This window comes from Neolamprologus brichardi, chromosome 15, assembly GCF_056152115.1.
Source record: "Neolamprologus brichardi isolate AB-2024 chromosome 15, ASM5615211v1, whole genome shotgun sequence".
NCBI lineage: Eukaryota > Metazoa > Chordata > Actinopteri > Cichliformes > Cichlidae > Neolamprologus > Neolamprologus brichardi.
This window is the reverse complement of record NC_142118.1, coordinates 20,326,967-20,351,810: the sequence shown is the minus strand read 5'-3', so window position 1 is coordinate 20,351,810 and position 24,844 is coordinate 20,326,967. Positions and strand designations below refer to the sequence as shown.

The following is a 24,844-nucleotide window of genomic DNA, read 5'->3' as shown; positions in this document are numbered from 1 at the left end:
GCCTTGCTGACTGGAGAGCATCAGTTTGAAAAAATAATTTTTAAAAACCACTCAAATTTTGATAAATTAGCCTCCTTTGGATGGCAAAATTCCACATTAAGGCTTCAGCAGCATGATCAACATATCTGGTTGAGCCCATTACAGCACATTGTGAATGTCGACCAAGCAGGAAAGAGAAACTATACACAGACAACCACAAGTAATTAGCAGAGTAGTACGTAGCAGGCTGCTGGACCACAGATATTTATGTTACCACACAGTTTAAACTGGTCTGAATCTACTGTGCACGTGCACGAGTGCAACAGCACCATTTGTAACAATCTGCAGCATGTCAGAATTTACCCATAGAGCTGAAAGAATTTCATGGACAAGCAGCCACAAGCAATAATCACCTTCAGATTCACCTCTTCAGATTGTTGAACCTGATTAGAGCCACCTGATCAAAAGCTCATGCACATTCACTCATTTGCACAATCAGCACCGCAACAAACTCGCCATATAAGGCCGACCTTTCTGCTCCGTTTGTGAGGCGTTCATCTCACAAAAAAGGAGATTAAAAAGAATCTCACACTACAGGGAAACTTTAAATAGTTTCTGATCTCAGCAAGCAAAACCATGATGGGATTATCAGTGCTGTAACATCTCTCTGCTTACATATTGTGCTTTTGTGCCTGTTCTCACCTTCGCCAAGTGCTTTTTCAGAGAGAAATGACTGTAGTTCAAATATCTTTGTTGATGTCTGTGTCTTGTGTAAAATTCATGCATACTGAGGCATTTTGCATGTGTTCCCAACAACAAATGGAACAATTTAAGAATTCATAGTATTAATCGTATTTAAATGTCAGATAAGAAATGAAAGATTTACTGGAAAGACAATTTTACATCTCAGAAATATATTAAGCATTTATTATTTGAGTAAGTATGCCTAACATGCCATGGAAGACAGGAAATGGACTGAGATACGCAATAATAGATTCCAAGTGTGTATCATGTTGCTGAATATACTTGTTTTAATGTTTTTTTCCCCTCTTTACAACTTGTTTCTATTGTACAGAAATTCTAGAGTCCACCTTTGTGTCTGCAGTACAAATCTTGTCAGCATCAAATTATCCAGGTATATAAAGGACTGTTAAGTGGTTATTAAGCACCCCAGCAATAATTTATGTGAAAGGACAAAAGATGATGTCAAAGCACTGACTGACCTCATTATAAGTTCATGTGGTGCAAACCGATATGTTCCCTGTGCCAGTTCAGTCGCTGCACAAACTTGATTTTTACTTCCCAAAGTGCATTAGTTCCTCACATGGAGCATAAAAACATGATTAAAAAAAATCAACAAATTGCAGCAGCATAGTGTAAATAAGGCAGTTGATTAACATTTAAGCTAATGTTTCAAACTAATACATCAGATCCTCCTCTCCCGTGTCCATTATGTTTGCGTTCAAAAAGCGAACCTAATTGATTGCGAAAAAACTCGCCCGAAGGCTTCATAAATGGGGTTTAACTAACCCAGTGATTGACCTCACGATGGCTGCATCTGTCTTTTATATACAGTCTGTGTGTAGAGCTGATCGTGACACACACGTAACAGCTAGCATATGTAAGGTGGAGCTGTGGCAACCAGACACACTGTTAGTCACGTGGCGAGTCAAGGCAGATGTGGGTCATATCTGGGCCTTAACATTTATTGTTTTCTGCTTTATAGAGTAAACCAGAGAAATATCACCTACACATACAGTTTCCTTCTGATATTTGAAGCTTTGCATTGAGTTGTAACTCATTATTATGACAACAAGCAAACTCGACACAAAAAGTTCCCAGCCTGATGGTAGAATAGAGCAGGGCGATATGACCAAAATATTTATCACAATATACATTTGAAAGTTTGCGATAACGATATAACTGACGATATAATTGACACTAGACAAAATACTTTACAACTCCACAATTTTATTAGTGCAAAAAAACCCCATCAATGTATTTTCACTTAAACAAGCAGATGTTTTTTGCATTAAAGTTATATAAAAATATAACAGTGCAAGTGCAAATTCCTTGCTGAAAGTTTAACCAAAAGACATTTCCAGTGGAAATTGGCCGACATATAATCAGCATAACCATGTATAATATCCACAAAAATTAAAAAGAGCTTATACACACACAATACGCCGCCGTGCCCTTTTTGCCATGTGCGTATGAAAACAAAAGCACTGCGCATGCACGTTTTACTCATATTCTATTGCAATATTTCATTTTCTTATCGTTGCCCAACATTATACCGGTATTACCGTGAACGGTATGATATGGCCCAGCCCTATGGTAGAGTCAAACCCAGGTCCTTCTTGCTGTGAGGCAATAGTGCTAACCACTGTTCCACTCAGCTTTAATGCTATATACCTGTCCATCTGGCAACTTTGTAGAACTTTTAGAGCCTTAATGATCTCCGTAGAAGTCCACATTTTCACCAGTTTTGTGCAGAACCAGATCAGATGCGTGAGAGCAGCAGAGTTAATGGCAAATCCCCTCTTTCTAATAGATGTTTTCAAAGTTTCAAACATTGAGTTACAACTTAAAGAGCCACAGTACATTTCAGAGCCACACGACAAAAATGTGTACATTAACTACATTAATTAGAAAAGAAAAGTGTCTCACAGCCCATTAAAATGTGTGTTCACGTGTGAGTCTGTCAAAGTCCACTACTAACCAATAATGCTTTTTTATAATCATAAAAACAATCAATCACAGATACTGTTTGTCTAAAATTTTCTTTAACAACCACAGGTTTTCGTGTGGGTCGTGTGTTATAACATTAAAGCTAATCTTGTTCCCGTGATTACAGCATATAAAGAAACTCAATTTACCAGCAAATTTGATCATATTTAACATATAAATGAAATATGTTCTGATGCAAGCCACACAAAGGGCTGTAGGATCCTCACTAATGATGTGTTAGGTCAAATAAACAAACGAACCCTGAAAGAAAACAGCAGAAAAGCACCATGCAGTATAAGTGAGTATTCATTTACACCAGCTAGAGTATGCCACAGGTTAAGTTGATTTGAAGCATTGGCTGATCAGTGGAGGATCTTTTGGTCCCCACAACAGTGAATCAAAGTCAGTATCAGCATCCTTATCTGCCGTCACCTTCTCTTCTCTCCTGCTCTTCATCTTGTGTCCTTTGCCCGAAACCAACTGTCCAGTTAGGCTCTGAATCTCCTGTAGGACTGTCCTTATGTCCAGTTTGTGCTGCGAGGCTTTCAGAGTAGCCCTGTTAAATGGAAACGTCCTTATGAAGTCTCCAACCTTCACTGGTGGGATATTTTGCCCATTCCCTGTGGTTTTCTCCGCAGTGATCCGAACTGGCTTTGTGCTGTGAACGTTTGAAAAGAGTCAATTGTCATCCCTTTTTAAAGATTTTTAAAGGTTCTCAAACTGGCTTCAGTTTTATGAATTTCAAGGCATAAAAATGCAATTTTCACCAAAATTGTAAAATATTCCAAGTCAGAAGTAATTTAAGTAACAGTAATAGGTCAAACTTTCCACTTTTAAAACCAACGATTTGTTCTTCGTTTGACATTTTGCAAATTTACAGTACCTGTAAATGTTTGGGAGCTTCCAGGACGCAGCAGGCCGTGTGAATGCTTCCTCACTCTCCTGGGTGTCAGGTGTCAAAGAGGAAACGTCTGTCTCTCCTGAGCACTGCCTCTCAGCTTCTGTTTCAGAGTTGTCATGGTTTGTAACATCAGACCTGTAAAGAGACCCGTTGTTCATGAGGTACGATACAAGAGGCTGACGAGACTGTCTGTTCAACGCTGACTCATTTGTCCTTGAATCCTGGCCCAGTATCGGGTTTTGGGTCTGGTTGGTGTGGAGTTTGATAGCACTGGTGTTAATTATTCTGCATCTAGCTTCACGTATCTTCGATAATTCAAAAGGGGGAAGGCATCTTTGGTAGTTGGCTTCAAGATCACACTGTTTAAGTTTACCCCGTTTTGTCTTTTCAGGCTGATGAGACGTTTTTAGCAGAGGGAGAATTTGAGTGTGCGAGCCCTTGTTACCTCTCTTTTTCTTCTGATGGTTTAACGTTGAGAGCACAGGTGCAGACGGGTGGTTTGCCTTAAAACAAGGTTGCTTGTACCTATGTTTCCGATAAGCTCTGTCTCTTAAGCTGTCGGTCGATGTGTAGTTCATCATATCAATGACATCACTGACTAGCTTTTTCTTCACTGAAATATCAGCTTGGCAGTCCAGTGTGAGTGCAGGGCTGTAGTTGACCTCCAGCAGCCAGGGCTTAAACTTGGCATCTATGAGGATGTCAAATCCAAACAGCTCCACACAGTTAGGACAGGAGGGCACTGATGTAGCAATGGCGAGGAGGGTCAGAGTGACGATGTTGTTGATCCTCTGCCACAGAAGCAGCTCGTTGATCTGTTGACTGTGGAGAAAATGTCTGAATTTGCTCATGGTCCACTTACATCCCCGGCCCACTCTTCCTTTTTCGGTTTTGTAGAAGGGACCGAACTTGTTGATGCTGGTGTTAGTGAGGTGAGCATACAGGTTATGCAGAGATGACAGGTTGAACTTCTCAGTGGCAAAACGCACCAGGCCTTCTTGATGAATGTACACAGTCAGTGGATGAAAGCTCTTCACACACACGTAAATCCTCAAGTCAAACTTGTAGCCGGAGATCAGCAGAGAGCTGCTAATGTACCTCTGAATGACAACAGAGCAATCATAAACCAAGTCCTTAATATCCTCGAAGATGAAGATCCCTCGGCCTCTGGAGAGATCCACAGGCTTAACTATCCAGTAGACCGATGTTCCTCTGGCCAGACGCAGTCTGTTGTACTCAGCCAGGAAGCAGGTGTAGTCATTGGGGAGGATGAAAGTGGTGGGACTGAAGTCATAGAGAGCTGAACCAAATGTTGCTTTCATTCTCCTCAGGTTGCGTGCCAAGCAATCCTAAAGAAATCCGAAAGAAATGCAAATAATTCATTTGGTATAAATTCAGGTTTTTTTTTTTAAAAATTGCTTTGTTGAAAATGATGTAAAATCTTCCCAAATTAACTATAACTATCAACAGAATGTGAAGAGACAACCACTGACTTTATATCACAAACATTTATGTGGTGTGCTGAAGATATTTTAGAAGTTGAAGTCAAAGGGCAGTAGATTACCACTTTGCACCACAGGATCATGAGAAAGTGAATCAATACAACCCGTATTTAACAAGGAAAGTCATTAAGAATGTTGTTAATTGCATTTGCCACCAGAAAAGACGAAGCCTGTTCAGAAAATAAGGGCAGGGAAAATAAGAAATATCAAAGAGAACAGCACGTCTGAAACTCAAACACTGGTATAATGCTGACCCCTGGTGATAAAAGTTTAATCAGCAGAGGGTAACGACAAAAAGTACATTTCAAACGGACCTATTATGCTCTTCCTTGTTGTTCTCATGTACATACTATTACACTTGGTTGAAGTTTCAGATGAAGTGAGCGTATGTATAAGTAGTCAGAGTCTACTAATCATCTATTTACAATTTTTTTTCTTTAATATTTTGCATTCCTGCCCGGATGGCACAGTGGTAGAGTAATTACCACGGACCCTCACTGCAGGAAGGTTCTAGGTTTGAATTTCCTGGTCCAAAATCATGCGTGTTAGTTGAACTGGTTGCAGATAAGTGAATCCCAGAAGTTATGCTTTGTGCTTTTCCAACATTTCAAGCACTGACACAAGAATTTTTAAACAGCTCAAGAGCTGAGTTTTGTTGTACGAGAGTCGTTTACATTTCTCGACGTAGGAATGAGATTCAAATGAACAGTTTCTTTTTCTGGTAATACGTCTGTCATTCCAAAACATTAAGTTTAAAAAAAAAAATCTATGTAGACATGCACCTTGCGTGTGATGCCAACAGTTTTAGGATGGTGGTTGAGGCGTTGCCACGGCAGCAAGTTGTGATATTGTGAGGTCTGAAATAAAGAGCCTCTCCAGTAAAGGTTCCAGTCTTCCTCCTCACGCTCTCCTTCATTATACTCCTCCCACCCTCGCTCCAGAAGCACCTCCCTCACCAGCTCGGGGCCTCTGTCGTGCAGTCTGAACACCAAGGACGCAGCCATGCAGCATCACCCACTGTAGACACAACAGAATAACGTCAGACTTTTATTGTAACTTAATTTAATAACCTAAGTTACATTAGCATTTTAGCATTTATAAAATTAGAGGATATGGTGTGATATAAAAGGAAATTTAGCATGATAAAGTGGCATATAGGAGAAATAGTCATCACGTTATCAAATATTGGCAGACCATAAAATGTGCACTGATATCATCCGAAAAAACCAACATCCTGTATATGCATCGCAAAAACATAAGAGAACCTAAAAAAACTGTTTTCCTAAAAACACTAACAGTTGAAGCTTTCCAGAAAGTTTTATTTACATTTGATCAAAAAGTGTCATGTCCATATATATATATATGTATATATACATATATATATATGTATATATGTATATATACATATATATATATATATATATGTATATATACATATATATATATATATATATGTATATATACATATATATATATATGTATATATACATATATATATATATATATATATATATATATGTATATATACATATATATATATATATATATGTATATACATATATATATATATATATATATATACATATATATATATATACATATATATATATATGTATATATACATATATATATATATATATATGTATATATACATATATATATATATATATATATATATATATGTATATATACATATATATATATATATATGTATATATACATATATATATATGTATATGTATATATACATATATATATATGTATATATACATATATATATATGTATATATGTATATATACATATATATATATATATATATATATATATATGTATATATACATATATATATATATATATATATATATATATATATATATGTATATATACATATATATATATATATATATATATATGTATATATACATATATATATATATATGTATATATACATATATATATATGTATATGTATATATACATATATATATATGTATATATACATATATATATATATGTATATATATATATATATATATATATGTATATATACATATATATATATATGTATATATATATATATGTATATATATATATATATATATATATGTATATACATATATATATATATATATATATATATATATATGGGAAAATTTCCACATCCTTTTTGCATCTTCTAGGCAAAATTCAACTACAGTTCAAAGGTTTCAAACAACGTTGAGCTGCCACTTAACAGTTTATCTCTTGGCTGGACACTCAGCACCTTGTGTGTAATCCAAAGCATTTACACACTAAATCTGAGAAGCCCAAACAAAACCGACACTTTGTCCACCGTCTGCCAAGAAAGAGAGATCAGACTGAAGCTTCAGTATGCCAGCTTACCAATAGGCTCCTATTTAAAAGGGGGACAATGCTGCCTTCCAGACTTTGAAAACCTCTCAAAAACATTTGAACATATGATTGCTTCTTCTCACACAAAAAATAAAAACAGTGGCAAGAATATTTCCTCACAATGTTTGCAGCAAAGGACAAAATGCAAGAAAGTCTTCATCTGCACTGCTTAAAGAAAATTCACTAATGGATGAAAATGGAATATAAATGTCAAATTTACAAAAAATTAAAGAGACTGAGCTTACCTTTAAACTGAGTTGATTTTAAAAGCCGTTGTTTCCTGACAGATAAATGAAAGGTAGGATGCAAAAGTCTTTCTTCTCTGATCACGTCACCCACAGCTCAATACCGACAGGCTTCCTGTTCTCTTAGCTCCTCCTTCAGACCGAACTAGACTCTCAGCCTGCTATTGATCGTTGTGGATATATGAAAGACATTTAGAATACAGCACTGGATGTCTATGTTCATATTACACAGTCTCCTTTTCAGACTGGACAAACTTCCCCACAATACCTCCATCACTCGATGTCGAGTCATGACTGATCATCATATACAGCTTTTCAAATGTCAATATTGAGCCTGAATCTCTCTAAACTTTTTTGTTTGCCCCTTCTGCTTTTACAAATTTCATCTTTTAATTCTAGCATGTGGCATGATGCTACTGTAGTGTTTCTGTTGTTCATAAGAAGACGACCATGGTGGCAACAAAAGTTATTGCAACACACAGATACACGTGAATATTGTGTCGCTTCTCTGCCAATTTTTATTCCGCCAGTGTCCAGTACGTGGCGTAGTTTCTCCACAGAATACAACACTTGTGAATATCACAAATAGGGTAACTGTGCATACAAATAAATAAAAAAGACACACCCATCTTAGAATAGATTTTTTAAATTCAATTTTAATTTCAGCAGAATGCAGGTTAACCAGTAGATGTCATCTTATGTGGAAGAAGAAATTTCAGGGTTGCTTTTGTCTGTAGTTTGTGCCACATTTACTGTCAATTGTACATGTAATAAAATTCTAAAATGAAACATGCAGTTTATTTAGTTTCAAAATTTGCCACAGCGGTAGATGTGTCCTCTGATCTATCTCCACACCACTCTGCTTAGGCAACACAGTTGGATTTCCATTTGTACTGAAGCGAGACCTGCAAGACAGAGATGGGGTGGGGGTCTGGAGTCTGTTTCAAGTACTTAATTTTTTTTTTAAGTTTTAAGTTTAAAAAAAGAATGACTTCAACTTACAGCTGGTAGTGCATTATAGAGCTGGGATCTTATTTTAGGTTTTTAGTGTTTCCATGCTTCACCTTGAAGTTATTTTCTTTCCCTTTAAGGAAAAAGACAGTAATGGTTGAATAAACAGAACAAATGGCTCGGAAGTGCATTTTGTGTTTATTGCTGCGCGTCAGTATCCCGATATTTAGCCTGCTCCGGCCGTTTGTTTTAGAGGTGCTGCAATACCAACCATCCTGGGATTTACAAAGGAGTAAAGAAAATTCAAGGAATTCTACTAATTCTACTAATGTAAAGTAATCCAAGTCACTCAATGAACACCAAACTGCAGCTGAGCTGGTGGTATTCAGGGTACAAAAAAATATTCTGTCTGTACAGACTTCTATTGTATCACAGTAGAAGTGTTAGAAATTCTTTAAGTCATCATTGTGTTCTAGCAAATCTAAAAATAGTGCAAGTGCATTAACTGATCACCGGTCTGGAGCAGAGCTGGTGGCATTGTGGGTGTAATTTTAAACAAAAGAAAAACAAATAAAAGCATAATCTAAAAGAGACACATCCAAAAATCTTTCATGTCATATTAGAACTCTTAAAATAAGGGGAATTGCTGCACATTTCATACTGCATCCACTCTGAAATCTACATGCATGTAGTCTGCACCAAAATCCAACCTGGTGATTGTCTTTAGAAAGAAAAAAATAAAATTAAGGACACCAACTGAAAGTTAAACTTTAAACATAAATACACTTTAAATGTTACTGATTATAAATAAAAAACAACCGCTAGAGCAGTGGTGTCCAAACCCAGGCCTCGAGGGCTGGTGTTCTGCAGATTTTAGATGCGTTCTTGATCCATTACAGCTGATTTAAATGGCTAAATTTAAATCAGCAGGTTCGGCTATCGCACACTAGAACAAATTCTCTTAAATAAAAATGAAAAAGGGCTACTTTAAATGCATCATGTTTTTAATTTAAGTTCATAAGCATTTTCCTTTTCCATTTCACAATCAATTCTACCCCCAGATGAAAAATATTTCTGGGAAAATTTCCCTTATATAATATTTATAAATATACCCGTCTAGCGGTTAATTGCATAAGTGCATGGAGGCAGGACCTCACAGCAGACGCATACTCCATAATGTGTTGTACATTATCATATGTATTTTATATATAATGTGGTATTTTTCAATTATTGTATTTATCAACATCAAGAAGTCACAAGCAAAGAAAGACCACACAATAGTGCATGTTTAAACAAGGAGAGTTTACTGGTCAAAATTACTTAAACAAATAAACCACTTTTTTTTTTTAAATCACCAACAAATACACGTTCAAAGCAACACAACGGCAGCCCAATATCAGACAGAATTCCACTCTGTGAGCAATCTTAATGAAGCAGTTGGTTTTATTTTGTGGATTCAAGCTGCTCCTCATATTTTTGGCCACCAGATGTCACCAGAGAGGACTGTTGAAAAGCTTCAAGTAATGAACTGTTTTTCAATACAAGCTTCAGAAAGCTTCATTTGGCCATCACTAATTATTAATATTCAGCTAAAAATCCACACTTTGTAGTACGTATGTTTTTATGCTGTACCTGTTGACATGCAGAAGGCAGCCAGCAGATGCAGAAGGCAGCAAGGCATCTTTTGGCAAAGAAAAAAAAGCTGTCGTCTCTCTGATATATACATGTTACTATCTCCACAGGTGTCATCACTTCCACTGATTACAGCGTTGCAAATTACAATTAAACTATAAGATGACGCTACATTATTCCTGGTTGGCTGTGATAGAAGAGACATTTTACAGGCAGACGACATGACACTCAATCTTGAACTGAGATTATGGGAGAGACAGCAAAATGTAATTTATGCATTTGAGCTGAAGGGGAAATTCCTGAGATTTCTTTTTCTTTCTTTACCCCCACTGAACCAATCTATAAAATAATACGCTGGGTATAGAATTATTTTTGTTAAAATATCATGTATTTTTTTAATGAAAACATGTTATGTCATGTATTTGTTCTCTAATGCCCTTCCTATGTGGAAGTCATGGGAATCTAATGTGCTTGGAAAAGATGTGTAACTTTCTCTCCCCCAGTCACCTGTGAATCTGTCCAATAAAATCCAAATAAACAAGAACTACCTTTAAAGGACCCTCATAGCTTTCAAACTCTTCATATGCATTCTGGAGATATGACTGCTTAAATGAACGTTTGAATGATTACTGGAAAAGAAAGTATTTTAAAATAAGTGACTGCTGTGCAGCATAGTGATGTAGTGATTAACACTGTCGGCTCACAGCAAGAAGGTGTTGGGTTGAATACACTAGCTGAAGTATTTCATCTCTGTGTGGCGTCTCTCCACTTCCTCCCATGATGCAAAGATTTGCCTGGGTTAGGTTATGGTAACAATAACAGCAGTGTTAAGACAAACTACTCCTGTCAGGCAGGAGGTACTGCAGTATCCGGTCCCACACCAGCAGACTGAGGGACAGCTTTTCCATCAGGCTGCTGATCAGTGACACCTTACTCTTCCTAATGGAACTTCAACACTATGCACTCCATATTGTACATATGCCATTTCTTTTGCACAATTCAACTGCTGACCTTTGTAGATTTTACATGTATGTATGTGGCATACATATTAGTAATGTGCATATATCCTTAAAATTGTACATATATTTTACTCTTATAATTCTCACATTCCTGCGCTTATATTTGTCTTGTTTATGTTTCCGGCATTTTTGCATACCACTGTTACTTGTGGAGCTTGCACACAAGGATCTCACATGTGCTGTACCAGTGTAGAAGTAATGTGACATGACAATAAAAGTAATTTGAAGATAAGACCTGAAAGAAATTTCAGAGTTGCTTTTGTCTGTAGTTTGTGCCACATTTACTGTCAATTGAACATGCAACTGTTATAAAATGAAACATGCAATTATTTAGTTTCAAATTTTACCACAGCGGTAGAGTTTATTCAATCTTTCTATGTCCAGCTGGCTCAGATGTTTCCTCTGACCTATCTTCACACCACTCTGCTTAGGCAACACAGTTGGATTTCCATTTGTACTGAAGAAATCCCTGCAAGACCAGGGGGAGGGTAAACTTATCTGGAGTCTGTTTCAAGTACTTTAAAATTAGAAAATAAAATGAGGACATCGTCAACTTACCGCCCGTAGTGCATTATGGACGTGAGATCATATGGTAGGTTTTGAGTGTTTCCAGGCTTCACCTTGAAGTTATTTTCTTTACCTTTAAGGAAAAAGATGGCATAGTTGAACATGATGCATCTACTGTATCACAATAATAGCCAAAGTAATTTCTTCATACTGAAGTTAATGTTCCCTTCTTTTTCTTTTATGTGCATTACAAGAAACAGTTCTCGTTTCAAGAAGATGAAGGCTTTGACAAGGAGAGACTGAGCTGGCAGGAGAGGATCTTAATATTCATGTGCACAAACTTGTACTTTACATTCCATCAACACCACCGGGAGCATATTTTCCATTATACAAACCAAGAGGTCTCACTTTTACTGACCAAAGATTTAAATTGCAGCCAAAGGAACTGGGCTGTGTGAACAATCTGGATACAACTTGTTTTTAACTGCATTACAACTAATGCAAAAAGCAAATGAGCTTGTGTACCTGCCACAATATTCTGCCAGTTCACTGTGACATATTTATCCCGGTCTTCACGAGTGTGTTCATGATACAGTCCCAGAGCATGGAGCAGTTCATGGCAAAGGTTCCCCACGGTGCACTCTGAAGAAAAGAAGAGCTGCTGGGCTCCTCCTTGACAACCAACGAATGAGGCACAGCTAGGCACAAAATAAAATGTTAGAGTTCAACCACTCAGTTCTGACCTGAGATTCTCCCTTAATGTCTGAATATATGGATAATGGAGACTGAAGCCAAAATGTACCAAATTGAATGGAACAGGCCTTAATTTGTGTCACAAACTAGTAATAAGTAATAAGATTAAATAATTGTTGGGCAGGCTTTAATGAGTGGGGGAGATTTATCCCTCCCCCATGGTCTTGTATGACCATGCCTACTTTATGGGCTTTTCCTTTTGCTGCCAAGCATGTTGTTTCCCCATCTATTAATCTTTCATTAAAGCTTTTCTTCCCCATCCCTTTCTAGTATCCAGTGTTCAAGTCTCTAGTGACACCACCACAGTATAAAATTGGATTGAATGATTGAAGTCTTTAGAGATAGACCTGTAATAAAAAACAAAAACAAAACAGGTGCGGCAAAGGGCAGGCCTGCAAATGCTGGAAGTTTCTGATTTTCCTTACTGTTGCTTTGTTTCCTTGGAAACAATTTGTTATGGCAATTTCCTGTACTGCCTCATCTTTAACAAAATAATGAACCTACCCAGAGATGGTTGACTTCTTACCCATTGCCAGTCACAAACTTCAAATAGCTCGACTCGGTGTCTCGTTTCTTAAAACGAATACATGTGACATCCGATATCATCTTAAAGGCAGCTTTAATTTCTGCCTCTCGGGAAACTGTTGGAGTCAAAACCAAATCAGTTATCATTCAGTAATCAAATATCTGGTCCTATTTGAGGGACATCAACCTACCCAGTGCATCAGTGATGATGTAAGGGGTGGTGGCATCCGGCCACAGAGTCTGTACAGCATTTCTGTTCTCCTGCAAGTTTAAACATACAGCAATCAGCAGTGCCACACAAAATATAAATAAATATAAAACCCCTCCATCTTACCGGAATTAGAATGTCTCCCTCCTGGACTGGCATGTCTTGATCAAACTCTGACAAAGTGCAGGATTTAAAAATCAGAAAAAGTAGTCATTGGACATAAAAATTGAGTGGTTTAGTGTGGCCCACTAATCAAGAGGCTGATTTTTCCATCTGCAGTAAGGCTCAGTTTTGTGATTGGCTGTTCCATGGCCATATGTGCAAGGCAAGAGGCAGCGAGATAAGAAAGATCCCAGAACAGAGCCAGCTGATTGGACACTGATTAACTGAAATAGTCCTTGATGGCATCTGACTATCTCATCTGGGCTGGCTAAAGCATCTTAAATACTGTGTCTATAATAGGATGTGTAGAAGGGCTAACACTAGCTAATCTGCCAGGATTGTGGCCAGTCTAATCTCATGCTATGCTCAAGTTTTACCTTTCAAAGTTTCTGCACTCTCATTCTTTGAAGATTCAGGTTCTGGAGCTGCAGCACCTGCAGACAGCCACATATTTATAACACCTCAAACATAAAACCTGACAGTCTGAAGTCCTGTGAAAACAAACCTGAAGCACTACCAGTTGTATTTGAAGTAATGTGGGTGTCATTGAAAGATGTGGCGTAATCTGAAACAGAAACACATTCAACGTCCATCATGTTTCCACTTTTAAGCATGTACAAAATAGTAATACTAAAAACTAATTGTGAAGATGTAACCCACAAAAATAATGACCAACTTGCAGCAGGACTGGTGGCATTCAGGGCATCAGTTAAAAATCTTGGACCAACTAAAAACAGAAACTACAAGTATGCACAATGTTTTTAATCAAGAAAGATACAATTAATCTGCAGGAGCTGTCAGTCAATGTCTAATCATAGAACAGTAGACTAGTGCAAGTGAGTCAAGCCAACACAAAACTGTAGCAGAGTCTGTATTATTGTGGGTGTCATTCAAATTTAAGGGATAATCTGAAACAAACATCCAATATTGACCATCTTTCCAATTTTTAAGCATGTACACAGTATACTAACACTGTAATGGCCTTCCAATGACAAAACAATTATTTGCACCAACCTTCAGCAAGACTGGTGGTATTCAGAGCATAATTTAAAGGAGTTGCACCACCTGAAATATAAAGCACATCCAGGGTTTACATTGTGCAGTACAGATTCCATATAAATGACCGTAACAATACAAAAATATATAATAATAATAATAATAATCATCAAAGAATTTCACACTCCAACCATCCTGGGATTTACAAGGGAGTTAAGAATAAGAATTCATATTCTACTAATGGAAAATAATCGGAGTCACTCAGTGACCACCAACCTGGAGCAGAGCTGGTGGTATTGAAGGTGTCATTTAAATATACATCGTCTGAAACAAACATCCACGTTTCGCTTTTTGAACAGGCAGAGTTATATTAACACTGATGACTTTCCAATGACATAACCCACAGAAACACATTAGCACAAACCTTCAGCAAGCCTGCTGGCATTCAGGGCATCATTTACAGGAGCTGTGCCAACTGAAATGGAAGCAGTGTTTATAAAGCGCATATAACAAAATACTAAATCTGTTCTTTGGTTATACACAACCATAGAAATGGTACAATTCCCAAAACAATTTTCTTAATTAGAGAAAGTAACAAATGTATAAGGGTGCTAGTGAATTAACCAGATGCCAACCTGGAACAGAGCTCGTAGTGTTCAGAGTGTTTTCTAAAAAAATATGATAATCTGAAAGACAAAGATATCCAGTATTGACCATTTCCACTTTTAAGCATGTACAAAATATATTGGACACTAATGGCTTTCCAAAGACCTAACTCTAAAATTATTCAGAACCAACCTTCAGCAAGACTGCTGGCATTCAGAGCATCATTTAAAGGAGTTGCACCCACTGAAATGAAAATCCAGTACACATTTCATATAAATGATCGTAACGATACCAGAATCAAATATTCTGGGTTATTGGACACCCATTGTATGCAGTGGTCCACGCTAAATCATAATATCAGATGCACAACAAGCACCCTGGAGACAGTTAAGTGGACTGGATTCATGATCTAGTAAATGAAAAATATTCAGTGATTCAGTGAGCACCAACCTGGAGCAGAGCTGGTGGTATTCATGGTGGGATTTAGAGAAAAGGCATAATCTGAAATAAAAATACATCCAATATCATTCATGTTTCCACTTCTTATTTTATGGGTGTAAAGAACTTGCACCATCTGAAACAAATACCAGGGATCCATGAAGCAAAACATATTCTGTCTGTACAGACTTCTATTGTATCAAGTGTTAGAAATTCTTTAAGTCATCATTGTATTCTAGCAAATCCCAAAACAGTGCAAGTGCATAAACTGGTCACCAGTCTGGAGCAAAGCTGGTGGCATTGTGGGCGTAATTTAAAAAAAAAAAAAAAATCATAATCTAAACAGACACATCAAAAATCTATCATGTCACTTTAGAACTCAAAGTAAGGGGAACTTCTGCACATCTCATACTGCATCCACCCTGAAATCTACATGCATGTAATGTAGACCAATCTGATGCAGAGTATGTTTCATTGTGAGCACCTTTTAAAACAAAACAAAAACAAAACAAAAAATTTAAATTTAAATTTAAAAAAAGCACTAATTGAAAGTGAAACTTTCAATATCTTAACTACATTTGGAAATGTTATTGATTATGAATTAGAAACACAAAAAAACAAAACTCTAGAGCTTACCTCTTGGAGTCGCTGCAGTGGTGCTCTCATACCCACCCGTGGTAGTGGCAGTTAAAGAAACATTGCCTACAAAAATGTAGAATCCTCAGATTTGTTATATTGCAGCATATACAAATCAAAGATGCAAATGAATTTAATCAGCACCAACCTGCGAAAGGACCGGTGGGACTGATGGGAACACTGCCAACTACATACACACAAAAATATTATCACTATTAAGCTAGAAATCCATACTTTGTAGTACGTATGTTTTTAGGCTGTACCTGTTGACATGCAGAAAGCAGCCAGCAGCCACATAATGCAGCAGGGCATCTTTTGGCAAAGAGAAAAGCTGTAACAGGTGTTCTCTCTCTGATATAGACATGTTACTATCTCCACAGGTGTCATCACTTCCACTGATTACAACGTTCCAAACTAAAGTGAAACCACTAGATGGTGCTACATTATTTTTGGTTGGCAGTGTAGGAAGAGACATTTCACAAGGAGGCGATATAACACTCAAACAATCTTGAATTGAGATTATGGGAGAGACAGCAAAATGTCATTTATTATGCATTTGAGCTGGATATCATGTCTTTTTTAAATGTGCCATATCATGTATTTGTTCTTTAATGCCCTTGCTTTGTGGAGGTCATGGGACTCTAATGTGGTTGCAAAATACATGTGTTCACCTTTTTGTCCACCTGTGGCTCCTGGTCCAATAAAATCCAAATAAACAAGAACTACTTTTAAAGGACCCTCGTAGCTCTTCAACTCTTCTTGATATATATTCTGGAGATCTATGACTGCTTAAATGAATTTTTTTTAAATGAATACTGGAAGAGAAAGTATTTTTAAATAAATGACTGCTGTGCAGCAGTGGTGGTGTGGTTAGCACTGTTGGCTCACAGCAAGAAGGTCCTGGGTTTGAATACACTGGCTAAAGTATTTCATGTTTGTGTGGCGTCTCTCCACTTTCTCCCATAATGCAAAGATGTGCCTAGGTTGGGTTGCTGTAACAATAACAGCAGTAAATACCTCAGATTGCTTAGCTGGCTCTGAACCAAGGTTGTCAAACACAGGGACCTGAACCAGCTTGCAAACAAATGTAATTTGGATATCTTTGCAAAGGTGAATATTTTTGGATTTCATTATATCTTCATTGTTTATTTCATCCAAATCACAGGCCTGAATTATTGCTAATTTTATAGCCTTATTACTGACAGAGGCAGTGCCCACAGCCTGGTATACTAAACTAACAAATAACAGATTAAATGTAATAAACTGAAAGTTTATTACTTTGTAAACAAGTAAGTCTGACACCTTTCCCAGTTTCGTTGCTCGAGCATGACCACAAGATGGCGCAAAATGAAAACCTGGAGAAGCTTATTTAATTGTATTTAATGTATTTTCGTCCTGAACTGCAGTTTAGTCACAGCTATGTTCGCTATCAGACTGAAGGATGTCTCACAGTAGAATCCTCTAATAAATGTTATCAATGTTTCACGGGTGGAAGGTTAGAAGTCAATGAAGCGACTTCAGAACAGGATTGACCTGTAAGACAAACTTCAGGGCTAAATACTTCGAGTCAACCTCTTGGATATGTGTCATGAGAAATGTCGCATTCATGTAACGTCGGACATACAGTGACGTATTTGTAACTAGAAAAATTCAACTTGTTTATTCTGTCACTTGGAGAATCACAAGAGTGATAAAATCTTTTCTTGTTGTTAATTCATTTTTTAATCAATAGTGATGCATTGGGGTGCCTAACATAAGTAGGTTTGATAGGTACATAAGTTTGATAGGTACAATAGCTCAAGTCTTGATTGTGTGACATGGGTTTTTTGTTAGTGAGTAGCACTGTGTTGTAAATTTGTTCTGTTGTGTATTTTCTTGATTAACTGAAAAAGCCCAATTACAGTTTGTTTACATAGAACTAAAGCCCAACAGTCGTCTCAAGTCATCAAAGACAAATGCAAATATTAGCAATTAACTATGGTTTAGAGTTTGTGAAGTTTGAAGTGATGACTTGGAAAAGAATCTGGTTCAGCACAGCGCAAAACAGTTACAATAATAACAAATGGTTAAAAAAAGATGTGTGATTTTTAGTTTATAGTCGTTTATTGCATGTGGGATTAAAATATATATCAATAAAACAACATCAGTAAGACAAGTAATTTTTAGAATTTGTTGGACATCAATAAAAATATTTCAACATTTTAAAAAATAACAATTTTTAAAAATCCATATAATGTCTTACGCTTTAACACAAAAAATCATGAAAATGAAAGAAGAGTTAACATGACTGCTGTTACTTTTAATGCTACTTGTTGCTAGTTTCCACATTCATAAATGTAAATTTACAATTACTTTCTTGCTATATGTCCTCACGAATGATCATTTTCTCGTTATTTTGTTTGTCCTTTTCTGTTTGACACATTGCTTTTGTTTCTATTGTTTGTTGGTTTGTTTGATTTGTTTTGTTTGTTTGTTTTTATTTGTAACCTTTCCTAATGGTTCTCTTGTGTATTGGCTTGCATGTTCTTCTGTGGCCACCTGTTGTGAAGAAGTAGCCAAAAATGTTTTATTACCCCTGGCTTACATCACACTTGACACTTTTACACTTTAACTTTTTCACGCGTTTTCAGATGTCAGATATTTCTCACAGACCGCGAACGCCCCTTCAGTCACCATCATGAGAGTCATGTGATGTCCTGTCATGTGATGAAGTCACTTCCTACTGATTTGGTGAGGAGCAGAGACACTCTGCTGTATCATGTCGTCTTAGTTAGGCTCCACAGACGTTACCCGGTACAGTAACCATGATGTTTGGGTATAAATGTTCTCGCTTCGAGCCTCTGAAGCTGGCTTTGTGGTTCGCGGCCTTTCTAGGCTGTTTGTTGGTTCGGTCCGGAACGACGGAGAACAACAGCCCGTGGTACCAGGACCTCTGCAGGTAACAACACACACATACACACCTTCGGGGGGTACAAACACTGCAGCTGCTGACAGATTAACAGCGTTAAAGGTGCAGCCGTTGTATTCTCGTGTACACACATCGTCTAAATAAACTGAATAGAGAAATATGTCTACTAATACTTACTTCCAGTCATAGGTAGGTTTTTTTTTCTTATTTAGCAAACAGCCTAAATAAGTTTGAATCGGCTAGCAAACCAGTACAGCTGAATCAGACTACCCCTGAAACTTACATAACGTCGATGCTAGTTAGTTTTTCTTGTTCATCGAGGAAAAAAGTGAAGCTTAGCTATAAATGCCGAAACGTGCACAAAATTGTCGTGCTTAATTGGGGAATGTTAAACCTTAGCAACGTTGCGTTTTTCTCACAGAGCAGCGGCGTATTTATATAAATAAACGCACCGGAAGAGAATAACAACATAAATATGGGAGTTAAAATAAAGTCAGCGTTGTCCTTCTTTAGTGGAGCGCTGTCTCAGTAGCTGCTGTTCAAATATTGACTCAGCAATAAAGCGCAAATGATAACCCGGTGACTGAACGCTTAGGTTCAGCCTGGGTTAATATTACTTCCTCGATTTGGTAGCTTCTGAGGACGTTGGTTAGAAACACACATGGCTTACAGTTAACTTCTCCCTTAATTTCGTCTGTTCCTTTACAGTCTGGTTTAGGTCAATATCCGTATTGATAAATGTGGGATTACTCCTTACGTTCAGAGAACACGGTGTATTTTTGTATTTTTTAGGTTTTACAACACCTGTTTTATTAGAAAAACATATAATATCACACAATACCATATCACGTTGTACCTAACAGGGGGAAAATAATGATGCTAATGATTAATTCTTATTTTAATAAAAGTGAAAACGACAAGAACATTTCTGAACTGTTGGAATTTTTAGTATACAACCATTAAATATTGTCCTCACTTCTGTGTCATAAAAAGATTACTTCAATATTAGTTAAAAATGAGAAGTGAAACCTTGGGTCTGTGTGTGTAAGACTTGCACATGTGTTTTCCACACTCACTGAAATGTGGGGGTTTTTAAAAATTATTTTATGACCTCCTCCTTTCTTATCTGTTTTTAATCCCAGTTGGTTTAATCTCACTTAACTCAGATTAGTCCATTTTGTTTATTGTTATTGTTACATTTGTTTGTTAAAGAAAAGAATGCCTTAAATTGAAGTTTTAGGTATTTAGAGAAAGGCATCAATTATTTTCTGTCAAGGATTGAAGTGGTAAATTTAGAAGAAGATAATTTAAAACTCGAAGGCACATTTGTATTTCTTGTTTTGTCAAATCAGAAGTCCAAGCTTCAAATTTATTTAAAGGTTGCGTGATGGAAAAAGCCAAAAAATGTATATTTGCAAAGCACGAATCGTAATTTTTACATAAACGCTGTACTTCTGTGAACCACTAGATATTTTAAACTGTCATTTATATGTCAGTGTGTTTTTGCTATACAGATGAGTGTGATTTATTTTATAGGAGAAATAAGTAAAAGAACACGAGTGACAGTATAAATTTTTAAAGATTCATTTCCCATTTGTTCATTGTAGTAACTATTTTTGACTGTTGATAGAGGTAAAAATCCTTTCAACAATTTTCAAAAAATTTTACAGCCCAAAACAATGACTTATCTTTATAGTAGCAGTGGAAATGATAGTCATTTGTTGTCCCAGACTGTAATTTTGTGGGGTCGGGGCCAACAAGCTCATTTCCTGGGTGTCTATTTGCTTATTGTCTTCTATTCCTTGTCTTGCAGATATAAATGGGAGGCAATAGATCAAGATAATAAAGTGAGATATACACTTAAGCTCTGTGACTCTTCACCACCAACCAGCTGTGGAGCTGACACTGCCATGTGTTTACGAAACCTCACAACCAACAAAGAGCAGTCTGTTGGTGAGTTTTCTGTCTGCCTTGTTCTTTATGTGGGTTATAGTGCCCACCAACCTGCCCACTGTTTGTTAGCTGTTCCTCCTCTTGCTGTCCCATCATGCTGAAGAATAACCGTTCTGCACAAATCATGATTCTGGTGCAGTGGGTAAAATGCTCAGTTCAGTTTTTTTTTAAACCTGTCACTATCATCTTAAGCCTGAGATCCAGTATTAGTATCCATACAAAACACAATCATCATAGCAGCAATAACCAGTCTCTACAGGGCAAGTCGACCAAGTGTTGATTAGTAGTTAGCTTAAGTCAACCTGGCTTCGTGTTACTAACGTTCTACATACACAGCAGACTAACCACAGTGATCAACTTCTCTTTGATTTTCTTGTTGAATGGACAGGCAGTCATCTCACTCTCTTGGGTTATTTTCATGACTTTAGCTGATTAGCTGGCACTTGAAAGGTTTTTCATGCCAAACACTGCCAACTAAGCAAAACAACAAATTCACAATTCAGTTTGGGTGATGCACGATGTCATCCCCATTGAAAGTGGACGAGAGATGCCAATTTAAAGCCTGAAATGCATAATCCTGCATATGTTGCTCATCAAAAAAATGGATGACCTCTACCATACATTAAGATATGCTCCTAAAAGCATAGATTTGCTGGAGCGATGCGGTTAACTAATTTAAAGTAGAGAAGATGAGACCTACGTGCCTGTATCAGGACACCTGTCAGCCACAGCAGCCATGGCTTTAAAGCTTTAAGAAGATCCAGAAGTTATTCCCTATCTATATGGATAGACCGTAAAGATGCTTTTTAGTGCCGTTAGGTTGGGTATACAGCTTGATGGCTGTTGGCTTTTGAGGTTTTTGCCCAGAGGATTTTGAAAACTCTCAACAGCAAAAAAGGTGGAAGATGCTTCATGTAGTAGAAAGCTAACACAAACAGTCTACTTCTTGAGTCAGACTGTTCTCACTACAACCTACTGAGACAGACATCCGCCCACCACTGGTCTGGTTTTATTTGGGATCCTTTCAACAATAGTGTAAAGTGCCCTGGGATGACTTATCTTATTATTTGGCTCTATATAAACAGCACTGAATTGATGTCAGTAGGACAGCGTGTTGAATCACAAATCAGCCAGGCATGGCAGCATTCAGATGGCTTATTATAGTAGTATAGTGCTAGTAATATAGAAACTCAGTATGTTGTCTTCAGCGTGAATACAGTGCAATTTTCGTGGTAGTACTACAGCAAGACGCTACGTTAAGTAACTTTGGCTGTTCTGAGAGAGATGTTTAATGTGTGGCCAGTGATATTACGTGTGTGTGTGTGTGTGTGTGTGTATGTGTGTGTGCTTGGCTAAGAGTTAAAGGAAATGAGTTAATCTAATTCCTGCTAATTTGAGAGTTGAGTTTTAGGCGTTAGCTATAGGCTTGTATGGAAAAACAAATAGGTTACTGCTGACTGAAAATCCTCATTAGTTGGTGTCCTGCGCACATTCAAGCATCTTATTACTGTAAAAAGGATTTTATCTTACAATCATTATGGTCTGTTTGCAAGCATGTTGTTAGCTGTGTCTCATGACAGTCACACGGCAGAGTGCTTTACAGATCGTTAATGGCAGTGTGGGGAAAACGTGTACATCCTGTGGATGCTAAATATTATATTTTAAGCACAATTTGGTAATATGTGCACTCTTCATGTGGTTTGTGTCTGAATGAAGCATGAAACTGGACTTTGTCTTGAACCTTGAACTCCTGCTAAAAGGCAAATGTTTTGTAGAGAAAAGTGTGTCTTCTGTAGAACTGATCTTTGTTTTGTTTTTTTGGTCCAGAATCCTAATATAACACGTGTCTTTACAGGGTCAAAATTGTGAAAAGTCAGAGGGGAGGAAAGTGTTGTATTTATGTACTTTCCTAGTTAAATTTACCCTTTTTAATTTTCATATTTATTTCCTATCTTATTCATAGCCTTTTCTTTTTTCTTTAGGTCACGAGCAGTTGTGTAAGCATTTCACTGCATATCGTACTGTGTATGTGACAAATAGAATTTGAATTTGTACTTATTTAAAAAACTTTTCCTCATACGAATTATTTGCTAACTACAGCTTGCCTATATAGGTAGCCTGTTAATGTGTTTATGATTTTATTATTATTTATTGTCGGTGTAATGTTGATGCCAGCTGTTCCCAAATGTGAGACTGCAGTGGCTCATTTCAAAGTCTGAAAACTTGCTGTGGCCTACCTAAACATTTAGTCACTAAACAATCTTTACACAAACTTCACTGATTCCCTTCGATCCTCTAAAGATTTAATGGTTTCCATCACTTTACTTCTAGCCTCAGCACTGTGCCATTTCACTGCTAATGAAAGATGTAAGAAAAGTTCAGGAACAAAAAATAGTTGAAAGTGGAGAAATTATTATAATTATTACTTTTTTCATTCTGCTTCAATTTTAATGTCAATATTTCATGTTAATTAAACTTGAATGTTAAAGGTAGTTATGAAAGTCTACTTATTGCTAATAATGTCTCATGATCCATCTGCAGTGCAGTCAAAACCTGCACTTTGTAAGAATATACGAGTCTGTTTAAAAAATTAGATAAGAGGGACACTAGAAGATGCAATCAAACAGAGCAACGCCAAAGGTTAAATACTGTTTACATATTAAAATGCCAGAATGAAACCCTCCTTTCACATAGTGCCATTTGCTCATCTGTGACATTTAACTTCCATAAACTGAAAATACAATAGTTCATCATGCTGTGAAGCGAATAAATTAATGCATAAACAGGCAGCTACAGCATATTCTGCATGGCGTTGTCTCTATTGTCGCAGGAGCACTGATGGAGAAAGTTAATTTCAGATTTATTTTTATTTTTTGAAGACACCCCCCCAACACGCTTGAATATACAGTGGGGCAAAAAAGTATTTAGTCAACCACCGATTGTGCAAGTTCCCCCACTTAAAATGATGACAGAGGTCAGTAATTTGCACCAGAGGTACACTTCAACTGTGAGAGACAGAATGTGAAAAAAAAATCCATGAATTCACATGGTAGGATTTGTAAAGAATTTATTCGTAAATCAGGGTGGAAAATAAGTATTTGGTCACCTCAAACAAGGAAAATCCCTGGCTCTCACAGACCTGTAACGTCTTCTGTAAGAAGCTTTTCTGTCCCCCACTCGTTACCTGTATGAATGGCACCTGTTTGACCTCATCATCTGTATAAAAGACACCTGTCCACAGCCTCAACCAGTCAGACTCCAAACTCCGCCATGGCCAAGACCAAAGAGCTTTCGAAGGACACCAGGAAAAGAATTGTAGACCTGCACCAGACTGGGAAGAGTGAATCTACAACAGGCAAGCAGCTTGGTGTGAAAAAATCAACTGTGGGAGCAATCATCAGAAAATGGAAGACATACAAGACCACTGATAATCTCCCTCGATCTGGGGCTCCACGCAAGATCTCATCCCGTGGGGTCAAAATGATCATGAGAACGGTGAGCAAAGATCCCAGAATCACACGGGGGGACCTGGTGAATGACCTGCAGAGAGCTGGGACCAAAGTAACAAAGGTCACCATCAGTAACACACTACAACGGCAGGGAATCAAATCCCGCAGTGCCAGACGTGTTCCGCTGCTGAAGCCAGTGCATGTCCAGGCCCGTCTGAAGTTTGCCAGAGAGCACATGGATGATACAGCAGAGGATTGGGAGAATGTCATGTGGTCAGATGAAACCAAAGTAGAACTTTTTGGTATAAACTCAACTCGTCGTGTTTGGAGGAAGAAGAATACTGAGTTGCATC

At 37.2% G+C, this 24,844-nt stretch overlaps 3 protein-coding genes across 3 annotated transcripts in view; 1 reads left to right on the top strand and 2 right to left on the bottom strand.

Moving 5' to 3' along the window:
• Positions 1 to 3,045: 3,045 nt before the first annotated feature.
• On the bottom strand, positions 3,046 to 6,116 carry ttll2 (tubulin tyrosine ligase-like family, member 2). The gene is made up of 3 exons (XM_087852698.1): positions 5,895 to 6,116; positions 3,593 to 4,959; positions 3,046 to 3,367 (listed from the first exon to the last, which is right to left on the bottom strand). Exons 1-3 carry the CDS (start codon positions 6,114 to 6,116, stop codon positions 3,046 to 3,048), a joined length of 1,911 nt encoding a protein of 636 aa, XP_087708824.1.
• A 5,570-nt stretch (positions 6,117 to 11,686) lies between these two features.
• LOC102776390 (uncharacterized) lies at positions 11,687 to 16,493 on the bottom strand. Its single transcript, XM_006793552.2, has 18 exons — positions 16,445 to 16,493; positions 16,330 to 16,368; positions 16,182 to 16,247; positions 15,558 to 15,608; positions 15,300 to 15,350; positions 15,137 to 15,187; positions 14,926 to 14,967; positions 14,778 to 14,825; positions 14,520 to 14,570; positions 14,182 to 14,244; positions 14,011 to 14,070; positions 13,883 to 13,939; positions 13,470 to 13,516; positions 13,327 to 13,396; positions 13,137 to 13,251; positions 12,383 to 12,555; positions 11,909 to 11,990; positions 11,687 to 11,819 (listed from the first exon to the last, which is right to left on the bottom strand). The coding sequence occupies exons 1-18, from the start codon at positions 16,491 to 16,493 to the stop codon at positions 11,687 to 11,689; spliced, it is 1,248 nt and encodes a 415-aa protein (XP_006793615.2).
• A 2,387-nt stretch (positions 16,494 to 18,880) lies between these two features.
• igf2r (insulin-like growth factor 2 receptor) overlaps positions 18,881 to 24,844 on the top strand; it is a 50,930-nt gene continuing 44,966 nt past the window's right edge. Inside the window, exons 1-2 of the mRNA XM_087852234.1 lie at positions 18,881 to 19,119; positions 20,903 to 21,042. Of these exons, the coding sequence (XP_087708360.1) occupies positions 18,986 to 19,119; positions 20,903 to 21,042 (274 nt within the window). The 5' untranslated portion in view covers positions 18,881 to 18,985. The remainder of the gene's footprint in view (positions 19,120 to 20,902; positions 21,043 to 24,844) is intronic.